We start from the raw sequence: 16,139 nt of genomic DNA, 5'->3' as shown, positions 1-16,139 counted from the left end.
AGAACTCATACTTCACTTATCTTAAATTCTTCAGTATGCCCTTGTGAAAGTCTGTGAACAAAGACTCACATGGTGAAAATAAGATACCTAACACTCTGGCTGGGCATTCTCAGTAAATACATGCCAGAAATAAGTAAAGAATGAATGAATATTTACTTGTAACAATATTTATAATAACATCTTAACTCTAAAATATTTAAGAATAAATCTCAGAAAGAATGTGTAGGGCTCTTAAAGTGACAACTTCAAAATACAGATGAGAGAAATCAGAGAAGACATAAAGAAACCTGTATCTATGAAGAAAATAACCAAACCTGCAAATATGTCAATTTTCTACAATTGACCTAGAGATGTAACACCATAGCCATCAAACCCTCAACACAATTTAAAGAAATAAAGAATTAAAAAATTTTCTAAGTCATTTTGAAAAGAAAATTGTATTTGTTGCTATGTTGTCTCATTTTTACAACAAAACACTTGACAATATTAAGCTTGAGAGAGGAAGGGCTTGCAGTTCAAGAAAATAAAGTTCATCATAAAGAGGAAATCATGGCGGTATGAGCCAGAGACATCTGGTCAAGATGCATCCACAATCAGGAAGCAAAGAGATGGATGCTGTGGCCCAGCTAACTCTCTTTTTTATTCAGCTCAGGACCCAGCCCATGAAATGGTGTCAATGCAGAGTTAAGGTAATTAATTAACCTAATCAAGATATCTTGTGTAGATATGTTAAAGACTAAATATCTTTCATAGACATGTTCAAGACTAAACTGAGATAATCTCTCACAAGTATACCCAGAGACTTGACTGCTGGGTGACATTTGATCTTGTCAAGTTGACAATCAATATTATTCACCAAAGCCCATCCCTCATCAAATTGCCACACACATCATTTTAAATTGCAACACACCACTCTTATCCCTTAAACATTTCCTTTTAAGCTCTTAATGTAATATACATTTGGTATGTCTCTAAGTCTCCAAAGTCTTCAAAAGCCCAAAGTCCAAGACTCCAGACACTTAACTGTGAACCTTTAAAACACACATTCGCACACACACATGCACACACAATCAAGTTATATATTGTCTTAGTTGGGGTTTATTACTGTGGCAAAACACCATGACCAAAATGTAAGCTATGGAAGAAATAGCTTATCCTGCTTATCCTTCCAGTTAATAGTCCATTATTAAAGGAAGTCAGGACAGGAATTCAAGCAGGGCTAGAACCTAAAAGCAGGAGCTGATGCAGAGGCCATGGAAGGGTGATTCTTAGTGTCTTGCTATGTTTGATCAAAACACTCTTCATGGGGTTGGAGAGATGGCTCAATGGCTGCTCTTCCAGAGGTCATAAGTTCAATTCCCAACAACCACATGACATCTCACAACCATCTATAATAGGATCTAATACCCTCTTCTTGTGTGTCTGAAGACAGCTAAAGTCTACTCACATACATAAAATAAATAAATACATCTTTTTTTAAAAAAATACACTTTTCATAAGAGTGAAGAATAAGACAGTGTCTACACTAGGCTGTTTTGAGATTCTCTTCTTCAATACAATTAATCTAAATATCTTCACTTGGGCCTCAGGTAGTCTCTTCAGACAAGGGCAAAAAGCAGTCACATTCTTCACCAAAATATCACAAAAATGACTTCTAGGCAACATACTAAAAAATCTTCTCTGAAACCTCTTGAGCCAGGCCCCCAGGGCTCAAATCACCCTCAGCACCAATGTTTTCCATATTTCTACTAGCATAGCCCATTAAGCCCCACTTACAGCATTCTACCAATTTTCAAATCCAAAGCTCCAAAATGCACATTCCTCCAAACCAAAGGATGGTAAGACCTATCACAGCAATACTCCAATCCTTGTACCAACTTCTGTCTTAGTTAGAGTTTCATTGCTGTAACGAGAAGCCATGACCGAGGCAACTCTTATAAAAGAAAACATCTAATTGGGGCTGGTTTACAATTTCAGAGGTTCAGCCCACTATCATCATGGTGAGAAGCATAGGAGCACTCAGGCCATGTTGGTGCTAGAGGAGCCAAGAGTTCTACATGTAGATCCACAGGCAGCAGAAAGGGGCTGTATTAAATTAGCCATACTTGTGTGTGTGTGTGTGTGTGTGTGTGTGTGTGTGTGTGTGTGTGTGTGTGTATAATACAGACACACACACACACACACACACACACACACACACACACATATATATATATATATATATATATATATATATATATATATATGAGACCTCAAAGTCCTATCTCTCCAGTAGCATAGTTCCTGTAACAAAACCTCACCTCCTCCAGTAAGGCCTCCCCTCCTAATAGTGCCACTTTCCACAAGACAACCATATTTAAAACACCATACATATTTTTTCATCCAATGGCACACTAAACATTCTGAATCCAAAGTAGAAAAATAGGCGCATAGCAAGGAATGATCACAGTGAAGCATGATTAAAATGTAGCAGAGCAAAATATCACATCCTACAGCTCCATATCCAGCATTTAGGACTCATAATGTAATCACAGTGGCTGGACGTGGCTTGGATAACTGCACTTCTACACTTCTGACATTTACAGCACACATAGCCTCTGCCTTAGACCAGCTCTACTCCATTCCTGCAAGGTTCCTAGTCAGATATACCATGCTCCTAGAATCCTGGTATATCTCCTGAAACTTAGACTCTACAGATTCAATCAATGGCCTCTTGGAGGCTAGTTGCAAGGACCTTGACCCTGTCACACATTTCCTAGCTACAGAAGCTCTGTAAAGTCATGAACCATGACCATGGATTCCACAACCCCCTCAACACTGCATCTCTCATGCCCCCAAATCAATTAGATATAGACAATGTGGCCAAGTTCTGCTACCAGCTTAAGATATAGCCTAGTCTCTTTGGACTTCAGCTATATCAGCTTCTGTGTGATAATCCTGAAGAAACCTTTTTTTGGATAGTTGATTTATAGGAGCAAAGATTCCCATTAGCTGCATTCTCAATTTCAGTTCTCTCCTTTCAAATAAGTTTGCATTTTGAGTCTTAACCTTTGAGGAATGGCGTCTTGCCATCAGGGTACATTTCTTATTGTCCTAGTGTAGAAGAAGATGCTTCTTTGTAATAATTACAGCCTCTTTTTCAGTATATATCTTTGCTCCAAAGTTCAAGTTGATCAAGCTCTTTTCCTCCCCTACAAACTGCACATTTTTATATCCCCCTGCCCAAATTTCTACTCCTATTCACTGTAGACCTGGATAAGGACAGTAAAAGGTATGACACAGCCAATGAATGTTTGCCTGTTAATAAATAGCCTCAACCTAACTGATTAGTGCATTCGTTTTTTATTATTCAATATATTTTTTATTTACATTTCAAATGATTTCCCCTTCTCTGGTCCCAATTCTACTTAACTCAAGTTCTCAAGACATGGGCAGAATGAAATAAGGCTCTTGGCTAAATTAACACATGAACAAATCCTAGGCCAGTTCCTGGTGGAGTCCTTGCTTCTCCCTGAAACCTTATGAGCCGTCAACCACTGTCTGTTTTTCTCTGATTTTCTACCCTTCCAGGTCTGGTCAGGCTGTACCATTAATCTGTGTTTACAACATGCTAGGACTGTTCTACCTGAGAGCACCAGACTTTTCCATATTCTAGGCACAAAATAATTTCAAAGGCCTAAGACCTACATAGTCATGTTTATCAGAGCAACAATGCCAATTTCCAGTGCTAATTTTCTGTATTAATTACTTTGTTCCTTTCTGTGGCAAAATAATTAACAATTAACAGCTCAAAAGGGGAAGAATTTCATTCATCTTACAGGCTGAGAGAATACAGTCCAACCATGAAAGAATTCTGGCACCAAGAGTCTGAGTCTGCTGAACACATTGCGTCCAGTCAGTGTTCAGTTTTTTCTCTCCTTTCCACTCAGTTCCCCAACAGTTAAAGTGTGTCACCTCACTAAAGTTAGCAAAATAAAGATAATTCTTCACATGCATGATGGGAGGCTAGCCTTATCTACATAACAGATCCATTCCAAATTACTAACCCAAAAGATGGAGGGGAATTTATACATCAAAGTAGCACTGCAAGAAAATAAAACTAAAGTGCTCACATTACTTATTCAGATCATATAATAAAATCATGGATCTCTGCCAGGATAACAAGAGAGTATAACAATACAGTAGGACATAGAGTCCAGAAATTGGTTCACCTCCATAGACAGCAGGCTTATAGCAAAGGTGCAAAGTCAATGTTTTTTCAACAAATAGTGTCAGTTCTTAAATACCCGAGAAAAGCAAACATCAGTCCAAAACAAACACAAAGCAGAACAGTGAAAACTCAGTGTAGACCTAAAACTTAAATCTGTATAGGAAAGTTGGTGACCTTGGAATTTGCAAAGATGCCTTCTGAATTAGACTAGCCACAGAGGAAAGGCTAATCAACTGCACCTGAAGAAATGTGAAAGCATTTTCCCTTTGAAAGGTGCAGGGAAGTACTAAGACGATGCCATCATAGACTAAGAGGTGATGTCTAACAACAGACTGAAAATTTAATAATGAGAAAAGCTGCTTAGCAAAAGATTAGAATGGATACTTCAAAAGAGACATGTGAGTCACAAGTAAACCCTTAAAAAGATGTCTGGGGCTGTGAGACATTGAGGAAAAGCAATAAAATGCTTCCACAAATGAAAGTGGCTGAAATTAATGGATGAGATGCACTGAGTGTGGGTAAGAATGTGGAACTGAGCCGCCATATGCAGCAGTAAGAAACAAAATGCTACAATCACTTTGGAAAGCAATTTTTTAGCTTCTTAAAATGTTGAGCATCAACCATGAGGTCATATACTCTGTAACTAGGTATGTGCTCATAGGAATGTCTATTCCTATGTGCATGTCTATAAAAGACCCATACATGACTGTTCATAGCACTATGGTTCTCGGTAACAGCAAAAAATGAGAGAATTCAAATATTTGTCACAAGTGAATTGAAATGTATGCCCATGTAATAGGATACTTTAGGGACTGAAAAAGAATGTACTGTTAATACCCTTCACAAAACAAGTGCATCTTACATTATGAACTTTGGTATTTTCTTACCAAATTAACTAAAAGTATGTTATAAAAGACAAAAGAATTTATCTTATATAATACTATTTATGTACAATTATAAATAGAGGAAAAACTCAGAGCTCACATTACTTAGTGCAGAACACTAAGTAATGAACACAGGTTAACTAAGCAGAACATAGGTTAACAGAGCACTGTTATCCTATAGTAACAGAATACAAATAAATGATGGCCTGTGTATGAGGGAGGCAAAGGGGAGGAAGGAAAATAAGTGTACTCTAGTCAACATTAGGGGATGAGTCCTACTGTTAACTTCACAATGGTGACACTTTAGTGAGTATACACTATGTCAAAATTGACTGAATTATGCACTTTACAGATATGTTTGGTTTGCCATGCTAATTCAACATCTATAAATTAAGTTTTCTTCTTAGGGTAAAGATCTCAGATTCCTTTCTTAAAAGCAAAGGAGCTGAAAACATCCAGTAGAAAAAAGATAGCCTTTTCAATAAATGGTGCTGGTTCAATTGGAGGTCATCATGCAGAAGAATGTGAATTGATCCATTCTTATCTCCTTATACTAAGCTCAACTCCAAGTGGATCAAGGACCTCCACATAAAACCTGACACACTGAAAATAATAGAAAAGAAACTGGGGAAGACCCTTGAGGACATGGGCACAGGGGAAAAGTTCCTGAACAGAACACCAATAGCTTAAGCTCTAAGATCAAGAATTGATAAATGGGACCTCATAAAACTACAAAGTTTCTCTAAGGCAAAGGACACTGTCAAAAGGACAAAACGTCAACCAACAGAATGGGAAAGGATCTTCACCAACCCTAAATCCAACAGAGAGCCAATATCTAATATATACAAAGAACTCAAGAAAGTAGACACCAGAGAACCAAATAACCTTATTAAAACGTGGGGTACAGAGCTAAACAAAGAATTTTCACATGAAGAACATGAGATGACTGAGAAGCACCTTAAGAAATGTTCAACATCATTAGTCATTAGGGAAATGCAAATCAAAACAACCCTGAGATTTCACCTCACACTAGTCAGAATGGCTAAGGTTAAAAACTCAGGAGACAGCAGGTGTTGGCGAGGATGTGGAGAAAGAGGAACACTCCTCCACTGCTGGTGGAATTGCAAGATGATGCAACCACTCTGGAAATCAGTCTGGCGGTTCCTTAGAAAACTGGGCATGACACTTCCAGAGGACCCTGCTTTACCACTCCTGGGCATATACCCAGAGGATTCTCTAACATGCAATAAAGATACATGCTCCACTATGTTCATAGCAGCCCTATTTGTAATAGCCAGAAGCTGGAAAGAACCCAGGTGTCCCTCAATAGAGGAATGGATACAAAAAATGTGGTATATTTACACAATGGAGTACTATTCAGCCATCAGAAACAATGAATTCATGAAATTCTTAGACAAATGGATGGATCTGGAGAACATCATACTAAATGAGGCAACCCAATCTCAAAAGATCAATCATGGTATGCACTCACTGATAAGTGGATATTAGCCTAGAAATGTGGAATACCCAAGACATAATCCACATATTAATTTATGTCCAAGAGGAACAGAGGAGTGGTCCCTGGTTCTGGAAAGACTCAGTGCAGCAGTATAGGGGAATACCAGAACAGGGAAGTGGGAAGGGATGGAGGGGGGAATAGGAGGAGGGAAGAGGGCTTATGGGACTTTCGGGGAGTGGGAAGCCAGAAAAGGGGAAATCATTTGAAATGTAAATAAAAAATATATCGAATAAAAAAAGAAAAGAAAAATATATATACAGATGTATTAGTAGGAACAATCAGAACACCAAAGCTAAGTCACTTTCTGATTGCCTTTGGATATAACAAATGGATATAAAAGAGTGGAACTTACCTTTTCGCTCATACACAGAGACTGTAATGCTATTATGGGATTCAACAAGATGGTGCAGTTTTACAGATTGCTGCAAAGAGAAGGAAAACAGACAACATTTGTCTATTTATTCTATATTGTCATATAATTTTAGAAAGACACTCCCTGAATTCTTTACAAATCTGATAAAAATACCCTAAGAATATTTAGTACAATAAGATAATGTCAAATAATATTATGCTACTAACTCATCCTTTTGTTCATTTGTGAGTTCACTCAACCAACATTCATTAAGCAGCTTTTCCTATACCTAAGGCTGCATGTTAAGAAATTAGATAGAATGGAAAACAACAGAAATATAGCTGATAATATCCAATCAAAGAAATATATTTTAACCAGTTATATAAAAAATGTTTACAAAGAATAAGCTGCCCCCATATTTCTATGTAATATCAGTCACTGCAAATGGGAAGTGTGAAGTCATATATGTAAAGACTCTCAATGCAGTTTTGCTTTAGTAGCAAAAAACTAGAAACCATCTAAGAATCTGCTAGTAGTCAGAATAGTCAGCACATAGTTATAAAACTACTTCAGATCTAAAGAAAGTATCTGTATCAATACTATTAAAGATGTATTCCGTTAAAATGCAACTGCAAAACATCAATGAGAGGAGAGGCCATTGGTCCTCTGAAGGCTCGATGCCAGGGGAGTGCCAGGTCGGGAAAGTGGGAGTGGGTGGATTGGTGAGCAGGAGGAGGGGGGGCTGAGATAGGGGGTCTTCAGAGGGGAATAGAGGAAAGGGGATACATTTGAAATGTAAATAAAGCAAATATCTAATAAAATGCAACTGCAAAATAGTGCACAAGGCATACTTTCATTTTGTGAAATGTGTGTGTGTGTGATTAATATTGCTAAAATATAAAGAACAGCTGGCCCTAGTAAGTCCTAAAAGTCTGGCTGATTCTTTCTAGCGATTCTTTCAAGGTAAAGGGTCCTATTTTCATTTCCAATGTTATTCTGCTTTAAATCTATTTTTAACAGCATATTCATATATTGTTCCTTGTACAAGAGAAAATGGCTAGCTAATTTTAAATGCTTTTTATTTCAATTCAAATTACCTATCAGCTTCAGAATTGACTTGGTACCTTTAACAAAAGTTGTTTAGATGGAAACATGAAAGAAGAATTCTTGTCAGCAGGTAAAGGGTGAAAGAAAGTTGTCCAGATTCTGACAGTGGGCATAAAGAATCAAGATCTATAATAAAAGGAAGAAGGAAGCTGCCGCAGTCACCGAAGGTGCATGCAGAGCACAGAGAAAATGTCCCTTTGTGTTTAAGTTTGAGAACACTAAACGCTGATGGCAAGCTCTTATGAAGAGGCAGAGAGAAGAGTCACTTGTGGATTGCAGAACCCCAAAAAGGTAGAGCAGGTATCTGAAGGAGTAGGCAGATATCTTAGGGCAGTTCCTCCACTGTGGTGAGCAGGAACGGAAGTCAGGGCTGTAGAGAACAGAGCATTTGGCAATAGAGTGGGAGGAGTTGAGCAAATTTCATACAAGGCTCTGTTTCATGAAATAACTTGTGAGATTATCTGTGGAGAAATCAAAGGAAGACAGGCATTTCTACAGAAAGATGGCTTAAAACGTATCCTTGCATCCCTGTAGTGTAGGAGAACGCCTTGATCTGAGATGCACAAAACTTGCCAGGAAAAGGGTGAAACGTACGGACCCGTCTGTGACCGACCCATTAGTTCTATCTGTTTTTTCTCCCACAGCACCTAGACCCCCTGCTATAAGTGTACAGAAACCCAAGAGCTGAACTAGAACTTTGATAGATGGATACCAAACAGACAAAAAGTCAAGGAATCCATCGGGAGCAGAGTGTCCTCCATCTTCTGAAAGACTGGGATGTGCAGGGAGGGAAAGGAGTCACCCACTCAGAAGCAGCAATTGTGTTCTGCTTTCATAAGCATGCTTTTGTTTGACATGGACGGGGCAATTCGATTTCAAGATTCTTGCCTAAGAACAAGTCAGTGAAGCCCGCCACGGAACCTAGGGAAACTCACCTGTCTGAGATCATACACGGTCAAAGCTATGGAAATGACAGACATGAGGATGATGGCAAAAGCATATTCCTTGTAATCTTCACTGAACCACAAACAGACGCTGAAGAGTTGAAAGATGTAAAATGGATTTAGAACCTGTTAGCAGACGTAAAGACAGGAAGACAAGAATGGCTTTTGGGCCTCACACACGGCTGTTCGCTGACTTGTTTTCATAATTAGCACCGTGATATCAATCACCCCGCACAATATGCTCTGCTTCTTTTTGTTTTATTTCATCAGCAATTTCTAAGACACAGCTGTGAATGTCATGGAGCCAAAAAAAAAAATCTAAGCCTTTAAAGTGTTCTGATCCCCCACAGCACTTAGTTTAATCACTGCTGCACTTAGCAATCTACAAAGTTGTGCTTGGCATGTTGCTAGGTTAAGCATCTGAGTAATGGGCAAAGAGTAGATGTTATCATCCCCCATTTACACTTTCTGAACTTCAGAGAGGTGACACACTCAGATCTACAGAATTGAACTACTTTAATCTGCTGTCCCCTCTTGCATACAATTCCATTCCAGAACTTTTCGTTAATGGATGAGTACAAGACCGCACATTTCAATAAATGGAGAGCTAAGTTACTATGGCACGTTGTAACCACACGCCTTGTTCCCTGGGAGGGAGCAGACATCATCACCAATGGTTGCATTCCTGGTATAGCTTAAAATGTAGTGTGCCCTTCCTCAGTTTCACCGTAGTTGCTCACAAGGTCAGGAATCCTGTCTCCTGGCTAGGGAGGAAACTCCCAGGACCTTTCTCAATCAATTTGCTTTGCCTTCTGCCATCCTCAAATGTGTTTAGAAATATTGAGAATGTGTCTTGAATTTACAAAGTCTTTCTAAGGCAAAGATGAAGGGAGATTGAATACCAGAAATACACATGGCTGATATATATATGGCTTACCATTAATAAATCCAACAAAATAAAAGCACAAGAGGACATCTTTATCTTAGTGCATGATGCATAAGTCATTCTTTCGTTCTCTCTCTCTCTCTCTCTCTCTCACACACACACACAGAGAGAGAGAGAGAGAGAGAGAGAGAGAGAGAGAGAGAGAGAGAGAGCTGAGTAGATCATAGAAAAGCTAAATAAAAGTGCTTTTCTCCCTACAGTTTTGAACGCTGAGGTAATTGTATATGCTGCTGAAGAAAATGATTCCCTTTCCTAAAACAAATGTGATTTTAGTTTCATGGAATTGGAATGAGCTAAGCAGCACAGTACTTTAAGAAAGGAGAAGAGCCCAGCATTAAGAAGACACTTGAGTGTCACAGCATTGTAGTGTGCAGTGGGCACACAAGGCACACAGCACATCCAGAAAGCGTGCTTGGCATCCTCTTAAACCATCGGATAAATTACAGTCACTTATTAACAAGTAGCATCTCCAACTGGCCAGCCCACAGAGCCATCATTTTCTACCCAACATCCCAGCAAAATACTGGAGAAATTACCTCCTTGATGAGCAGTTTCCAAATAGGTGTGATTTCAACATCAATAGCATTAGGCCCACATATTAGCCTCCTATGGGGAGAAACCACAGATTGATCACTCGGCCACCTCAATGAAAGAAAACTCATCTCCTGCACATTCACAGGAAAGGTCTATTCCATATTCCTTTTCTCACTTCTGGGGTCAATCAAAGTATCTCCTGTCACATGGTAACCCCATATGTCTCAAAGTAACTAAAGAGTGGGAGGGGTTCCAGAAGCAAAGCCAGTAGGGAGGATCATGTTGTCTCCATTGAACTATACTCCCTAAGGTCTACATATTTCCCTCAGTGGTGCCTTTGGCTCCTAATATTACCTACTCTCTCTCTCCAATATGTTCAGACCTCAGATGTTCTCAGCTCTGTACCTCCTCACTATCGGTCCAAGGAAATGAAATGGAGAGATCTTAAAAGTAGAATTTTTTAGTGACAGGGAAATACAGTATCTATTGTTTCTACTCATATCCAGGAGTTCTTTGAGGCTGAATATTTGTTTTAATGTAAGCAGAAAAGTCCTTGGTTATCAGAAAATGTTCAACATACAGAATCATACCTCCTACTAACTGAAAGTCCCCGAGTGTGTCATTTTGATTATGCAAAGACATGGCACCTTATGAATTCTTTTCTTGTGGGGAATACTAACCATTCTCCATGCCTTCCATTTAGACTCTCAAATAAAACAGCTATTCAAATGCACAGGCTATGGTCCTACATTTTTATGTAAACAAGGATAATTTAGGACATCTCATTAAAATGAAGACTTGCTTCATTTTAGGGGTAAGGGGCATACTGCGATTCTGAATTTCTTATAAGTATGCAAGTAATATTAATGCTGCAATGCCCTGCATCTCTTCCAAGCAACAAGAATGAGTCTCTCTCCCTCCCCTTTAAAGATACTGTGTGTGTGTTTGCGCGTGTGCGTGTGCGTGTGTATGTGTGTGTGTGTGCGTACCTGCCATGTGTACTTGTGTATGTGAGTGTGTCTGTGTACCTGCCATGTATAGGTGTGTACGAGAGTGAATGAGTGAATGTGTATGTATGTACATCTTTGTGACCTCATCTAAGCTATTAAATCTGCCTGAGCCTCACACTGCACTCTTCTCTGTTAGGCTGGTGGCTATATTTGCTCTACTTGTCAAATTGCTGTGCACATATGTGAGGTCATGCATGGGATACACTAAGTAAATCACTGCAACCATTTCTCATATTGGCGAATTAAGACTGCACAGTGGACTATCTGGTTAACCAATCACAGCCCCTTTTGAGGTAAAGACACAATGCATGCAGTACCTGATCTCCTGTTCCTCTGAAGTCAGACCTAATCCAAATTTCTGATGTATCTTTGCAGAACTGAGCCAGTCTTCCAGGGAGCTAAAACAATGACAAAAAAAGAATCCAGTAGCAGAAGTATTTTCAAGATAACACTTTTCATCTTAGGATACACTTTTCGAAGCAACTTACCCAATTTTTTGAAACTGTCCTTCTAAATTATTCCAAACATACCGTATTTTCTGCACTTTTATATACCTCACCTACAAAAAGAAAAAAAAATATTACAAGAGTCTCAAATTTGAAGATCAGAGAACACAGCAACTCAGGGTCTAAGGAGACATTTGTGGAAGAAGCAATAATATAGTCAGAAATGCTCCTTAAAATTTTCTCTTCTCCTAACCTTCCATTCTATCCTCCTCTATTACATGAAAAATATTTCTATTAGAATTCATCATCTTGTCAGCATGTTTCAATATATTGATAAATGCATGAATTAATAAAACCCAGTCTCCACATTTTACTTCCTTACAAAGTAATGAAGGAAACAAAAATATTATAAAAATAAAACTTAGGTTTCATAGTCCAATACATATATCAAAGGAATAAAATAAAATGAGGTGAAAACGTTGCCTTAAAATACTATAGACACGTAGCGAAGGAGAGTGGTTAAAGGCATCATGGAAGGGGGAACATCAGAAACATGATGCTAAAGGGTGAAAGGAATTTTACTCAGCTAAAGACTGAAGAGAATCCCAGAGAGAGCATGTGGTGAGTTGAAAGGGAAGAGACAAGAGAACAGACCTGCAGAATGAAGGGCAAGACTGGGGAACTAAACCCGTGATAAGGATGAGGCGTGAGCACTTGTGTCATAGAGGATGGGTTATAGAGGAGCTTACAGAAGACACAACGAAGACCAGGACAGCCTCAGGAGAGAGAGGCGGTTGTGACAGCAAAGTGTACTGCAACGAATAGGGCTTTGAGGGTGTCAGCAGAGGAACAACAGATTCTTGCTTGTGACAGTTCTTCTTGTTCACTTCTGCTTCCCTTAAGCATTACTGCCAACCTCAGAAGGCATAAAGAGAGACAGTGGGGCTCCCAGTTCATGGTGCAGCAACGGTTATAACCTCAGGGTCCTTATTAGAAGCATTTAGAGAGCTTCGAAGAATATTGCTGTTCAGGTCCCATGGCCAAGAGGTTTAATTTGTTCACAGTGTGCTTTGGGCATAAATATTTTTAAATTTCCCCAGATAATTCTAATGTGCATTCAAGGTTGAGAAACACTGTTCAAGGCTTCTGGTTTGGGCAGCTCTTCTATTTCTGACCTTGAGAACTTCAACTAACTTTCCCCGTACCTCGGTTTCCCCAGGAATACACTGAAGCAATTGGCCAGATTATATCTGAGTTCCATTCAGATCCTTTATGAATTGTATAACCAACCATCAGTTTTAAACTTGGAAAAAGCTCTAACTGGTGCATAATAAAAGTATATAGTATTTGTTAAATATATGACTGCTTTGCAAAAGCATGTGTCAACTAGAAAATATGGTTTAAATCTCTAAGTTCCAAAGACTTACTGAATCATAACATTAGTCAGCAAGCATACAGTGTTGTGTGGTATGTGTGTATATGTGTGTTCATGTGTGTGTGTGTGTGTGTGTGTGTGTGTGTGTGTCAATACAATTCAAGAAAAGGGCTAAATGTCATAATTTGTAAAAAATCCAATGAGGTTTGTTACAAAAGAAATTATTTGAAAGCCTGTCTAGTTCCAATTGATTTTGAGTATGAAATGGAGCAAATTGCCACTGGGAAAAATCCTTCCTTCATAAGCTGTCAAACATAGGGAGGAAAAAAATTTTGAAAGTAACCAACCGTGGGGCTTGTATAGCCAATACAGGCCAGGTTGGAACCTCCGGTTTCTTCCTTTACAACTTAAATTTCTTTTGAGCATCCCCCACAGTTCTGCAAACTGAGCCACCTGGCACAGCTTCAGTCCTTGAATGCTTAGAGTTCATCACACAGTATCTTTAGCCTTCTTCATCTTCCTGAAGAAGGTGAGGTGTTAGGACCACCTTTACCTCACTCCTGACAAAACAGAAATCATGGCTCCACCATCTCAGGCTCTAGTGCTCTCTAATGTGCTCTCTCTCTCTCTCTCTCTCTCTCTCTCTCTCACACACGCACACACACACACACACACACACACATAGCATATGGTTCAATCCAGCCTCAGGATAAATTTCCAAAAGCCCCTTGATTTTAGGATTCAGAATGCACCGAGTAAAGCTGGCTTATGTTTTTAATTCCACAGATTGGACAATCCAATGTTGGAAACTTCGCTTTAAGGGTCAAACTGAGAGTAGAACAAGTGTCCTCCATACTGGGATCACATCAAACCACAAACTGAGAAACAGAAAATGAGAGTAGGCACGAGCCAAGCCTACTGCCAGAGACTGAAGAGGTTATTGGTAAGGTTGACCTCAAGACATACAATGGATTGGTTCACTATCTTTCTGATTTCTGAGGCTATTCCTGTGGTGAGAAGCACAAGGCCACCATAAACCACTGAAGCATCTTCGAGACTGTCCCACCACAAAGCATCTCTGCCCAGACCATGGCTCCTTTATCATCCCCCAGAATGTCAAGAAGCTGGCAAGGGACAGCAAGCCCAGAATTTGTAGGCAGGTTTGCTGATTTGTCCATTTCCTAGAACTTCACCCCAGGAGAAGCAAGAACAAAGAGGCATCTGCTGTGGGTGACTTTCATTCTCTGCTCAGGAATCAGAATAGCTATCTCCTCATCTTCTTGCTCTTCATCGTGTTGGAACACATATGAGTGTCTTCCTTTTGCATGCAATCCTACAACACAGTCCCTAGGGTCTCCTCTTCATTGTTTGAAAACCTGCCTTGGGTTTTTGAAGAAGACCGTATACGACTATCACCTTCTGACTCTCTTTCTATGATTATCAATGTCATCATGACTGCACCTAAGACTTTGATGCTGATGAAGGTTTCCAAATTTTATTATGAATATCAATTTTTATTATATATATTCTTTATTTACATTTCAAATTATTTCCCCTTTCCTGGTTTCCCCCCCAACAAAAGTCCCATAAGCCATCTCCCTTCCTCCTGTTCCCCAATCAATCCTGTCCTGCTTCCCTGTCCTGCTATTCCCCTACATTGCTGCATTGAGCCTTTCCAGGAACAAGGGCCTCTCCTCCCTTTGATGTCCAACAAGACCATCCTCTGCTGCCTATGCATCTAGAGCCATGGGTAACACCATGTGCACTCTTTGGTTGATGGTTTTGTCCCTGGGAGCTCTGGGAGTTCTGGGTGGCTCATATTGTTATTCCTCCTATGACTCTGCAAACCCCTTCAGCTCCTTGGGTCCTTTCTCTAGCGCCTCCATTGGGGACCCTGTGCTCAGTTCAATGGCTGGCTACGAGTGCCCCCCCCCCCCCCCCCGCTGTATTTGTCATGCACTAGCAGAGCCTCCCAGGTGACAGCTATATCCGACTCCGGTCAGCAAGCACTTGTAGGCATCAATAATAGTATCCAGGTTTTGTAACTGTATATGGGATGGATCCCTGGGTGGGGAAGTCTCTGGATGGTCTTTCCTTCAGTCTCTGCTCCACACTTTGCATTTCCTTCTGTGGGTTAATATCAATTGTTATAATTCACAGATCACCTTACTATTTGCCTCTATGTGTGAGATTCCTAACAGCCTTGATAAAAAGGCAGAAAGAGGATTATGACTTTGACTTTATAAATCAGAAACTTAAGATCCAAGAAGGCAAGAAATAACAAACTCCCTATATATTAAAGTGGCATGTCAAGATTGCATATCAGAACTTTCCATTTTAGGACCTTATTGTCATTATTGTTTACTTGGAAATTTCTTCATTTGCTTATTCACTATTAAAAGTGCTAAAATTTCAGGGAAATGAAACCCTAAGCTACATCCAAGGCTGACCTGGGAAGCTTCATTCTCAGCTGAAGGGCCACCTCATAGAGGAGCCGTTGCTTGCTGGGGGACATGGACATCTTCTGGATGTTTATGATGGCAGTTTGTCAAGACAGCTGGGTGATGACAACTGACAATGCTATTTTCATGTTAAAACCTGACCTTAGTGTCAAAAGCTAGTTTAAACAACTATCTGAACATGTATGACTGTAAAAAAAAGAAAAAAACATTCTACCTCATAAGAATATATTTTCAATATGAATCTTTACCCAAGCCATTTGCATTTAATTAGACAAAATACAGTTGGATACCATGGTCCAAGCCAAAGTCTTTTATAAAAATAAGCAAATCCTATAGGATATTCCTCAGGG

The 16,139-nt window shown here is 39.5% G+C and overlaps 1 protein-coding gene across 3 annotated transcripts in view; it reads right to left on the bottom strand.

Annotated features, from left to right (window-relative positions):
- The window catches only part of Atp13a4 (ATPase 13A4), a 132,204-nt gene that overhangs the window by 47,618 nt on the left and 68,447 nt on the right, over nt 1–16,139 (bottom strand). For all 3 annotated transcript variants that reach the window (XM_052158491.1, XM_052158493.1, XM_052158494.1), the window contains exons 4-8: nt 11,995–12,065; nt 11,824–11,904; nt 10,499–10,568; nt 9,008–9,142; nt 6,966–7,035 (exon numbers count right to left, since the gene is read on the bottom strand). In XM_052158491.1, coding sequence (XP_052014451.1) covers nt 6,966–7,035; nt 9,008–9,142; nt 10,499–10,568; nt 11,824–11,904; nt 11,995–12,065 — 427 coding nt within the window. The remainder of the gene's footprint in view (nt 1–6,965; nt 7,036–9,007; nt 9,143–10,498; nt 10,569–11,823; nt 11,905–11,994; nt 12,066–16,139) is intronic.

The sequence above is a fragment of the Apodemus sylvaticus genome, chromosome 15 (genome assembly GCF_947179515.1).
Source record: "Apodemus sylvaticus chromosome 15, mApoSyl1.1, whole genome shotgun sequence".
In the NCBI taxonomy this organism is placed as follows: domain Eukaryota; kingdom Metazoa; phylum Chordata; class Mammalia; order Rodentia; family Muridae; genus Apodemus; species Apodemus sylvaticus.
This window is presented reverse-complemented; position numbering and strand designations above follow the sequence as displayed.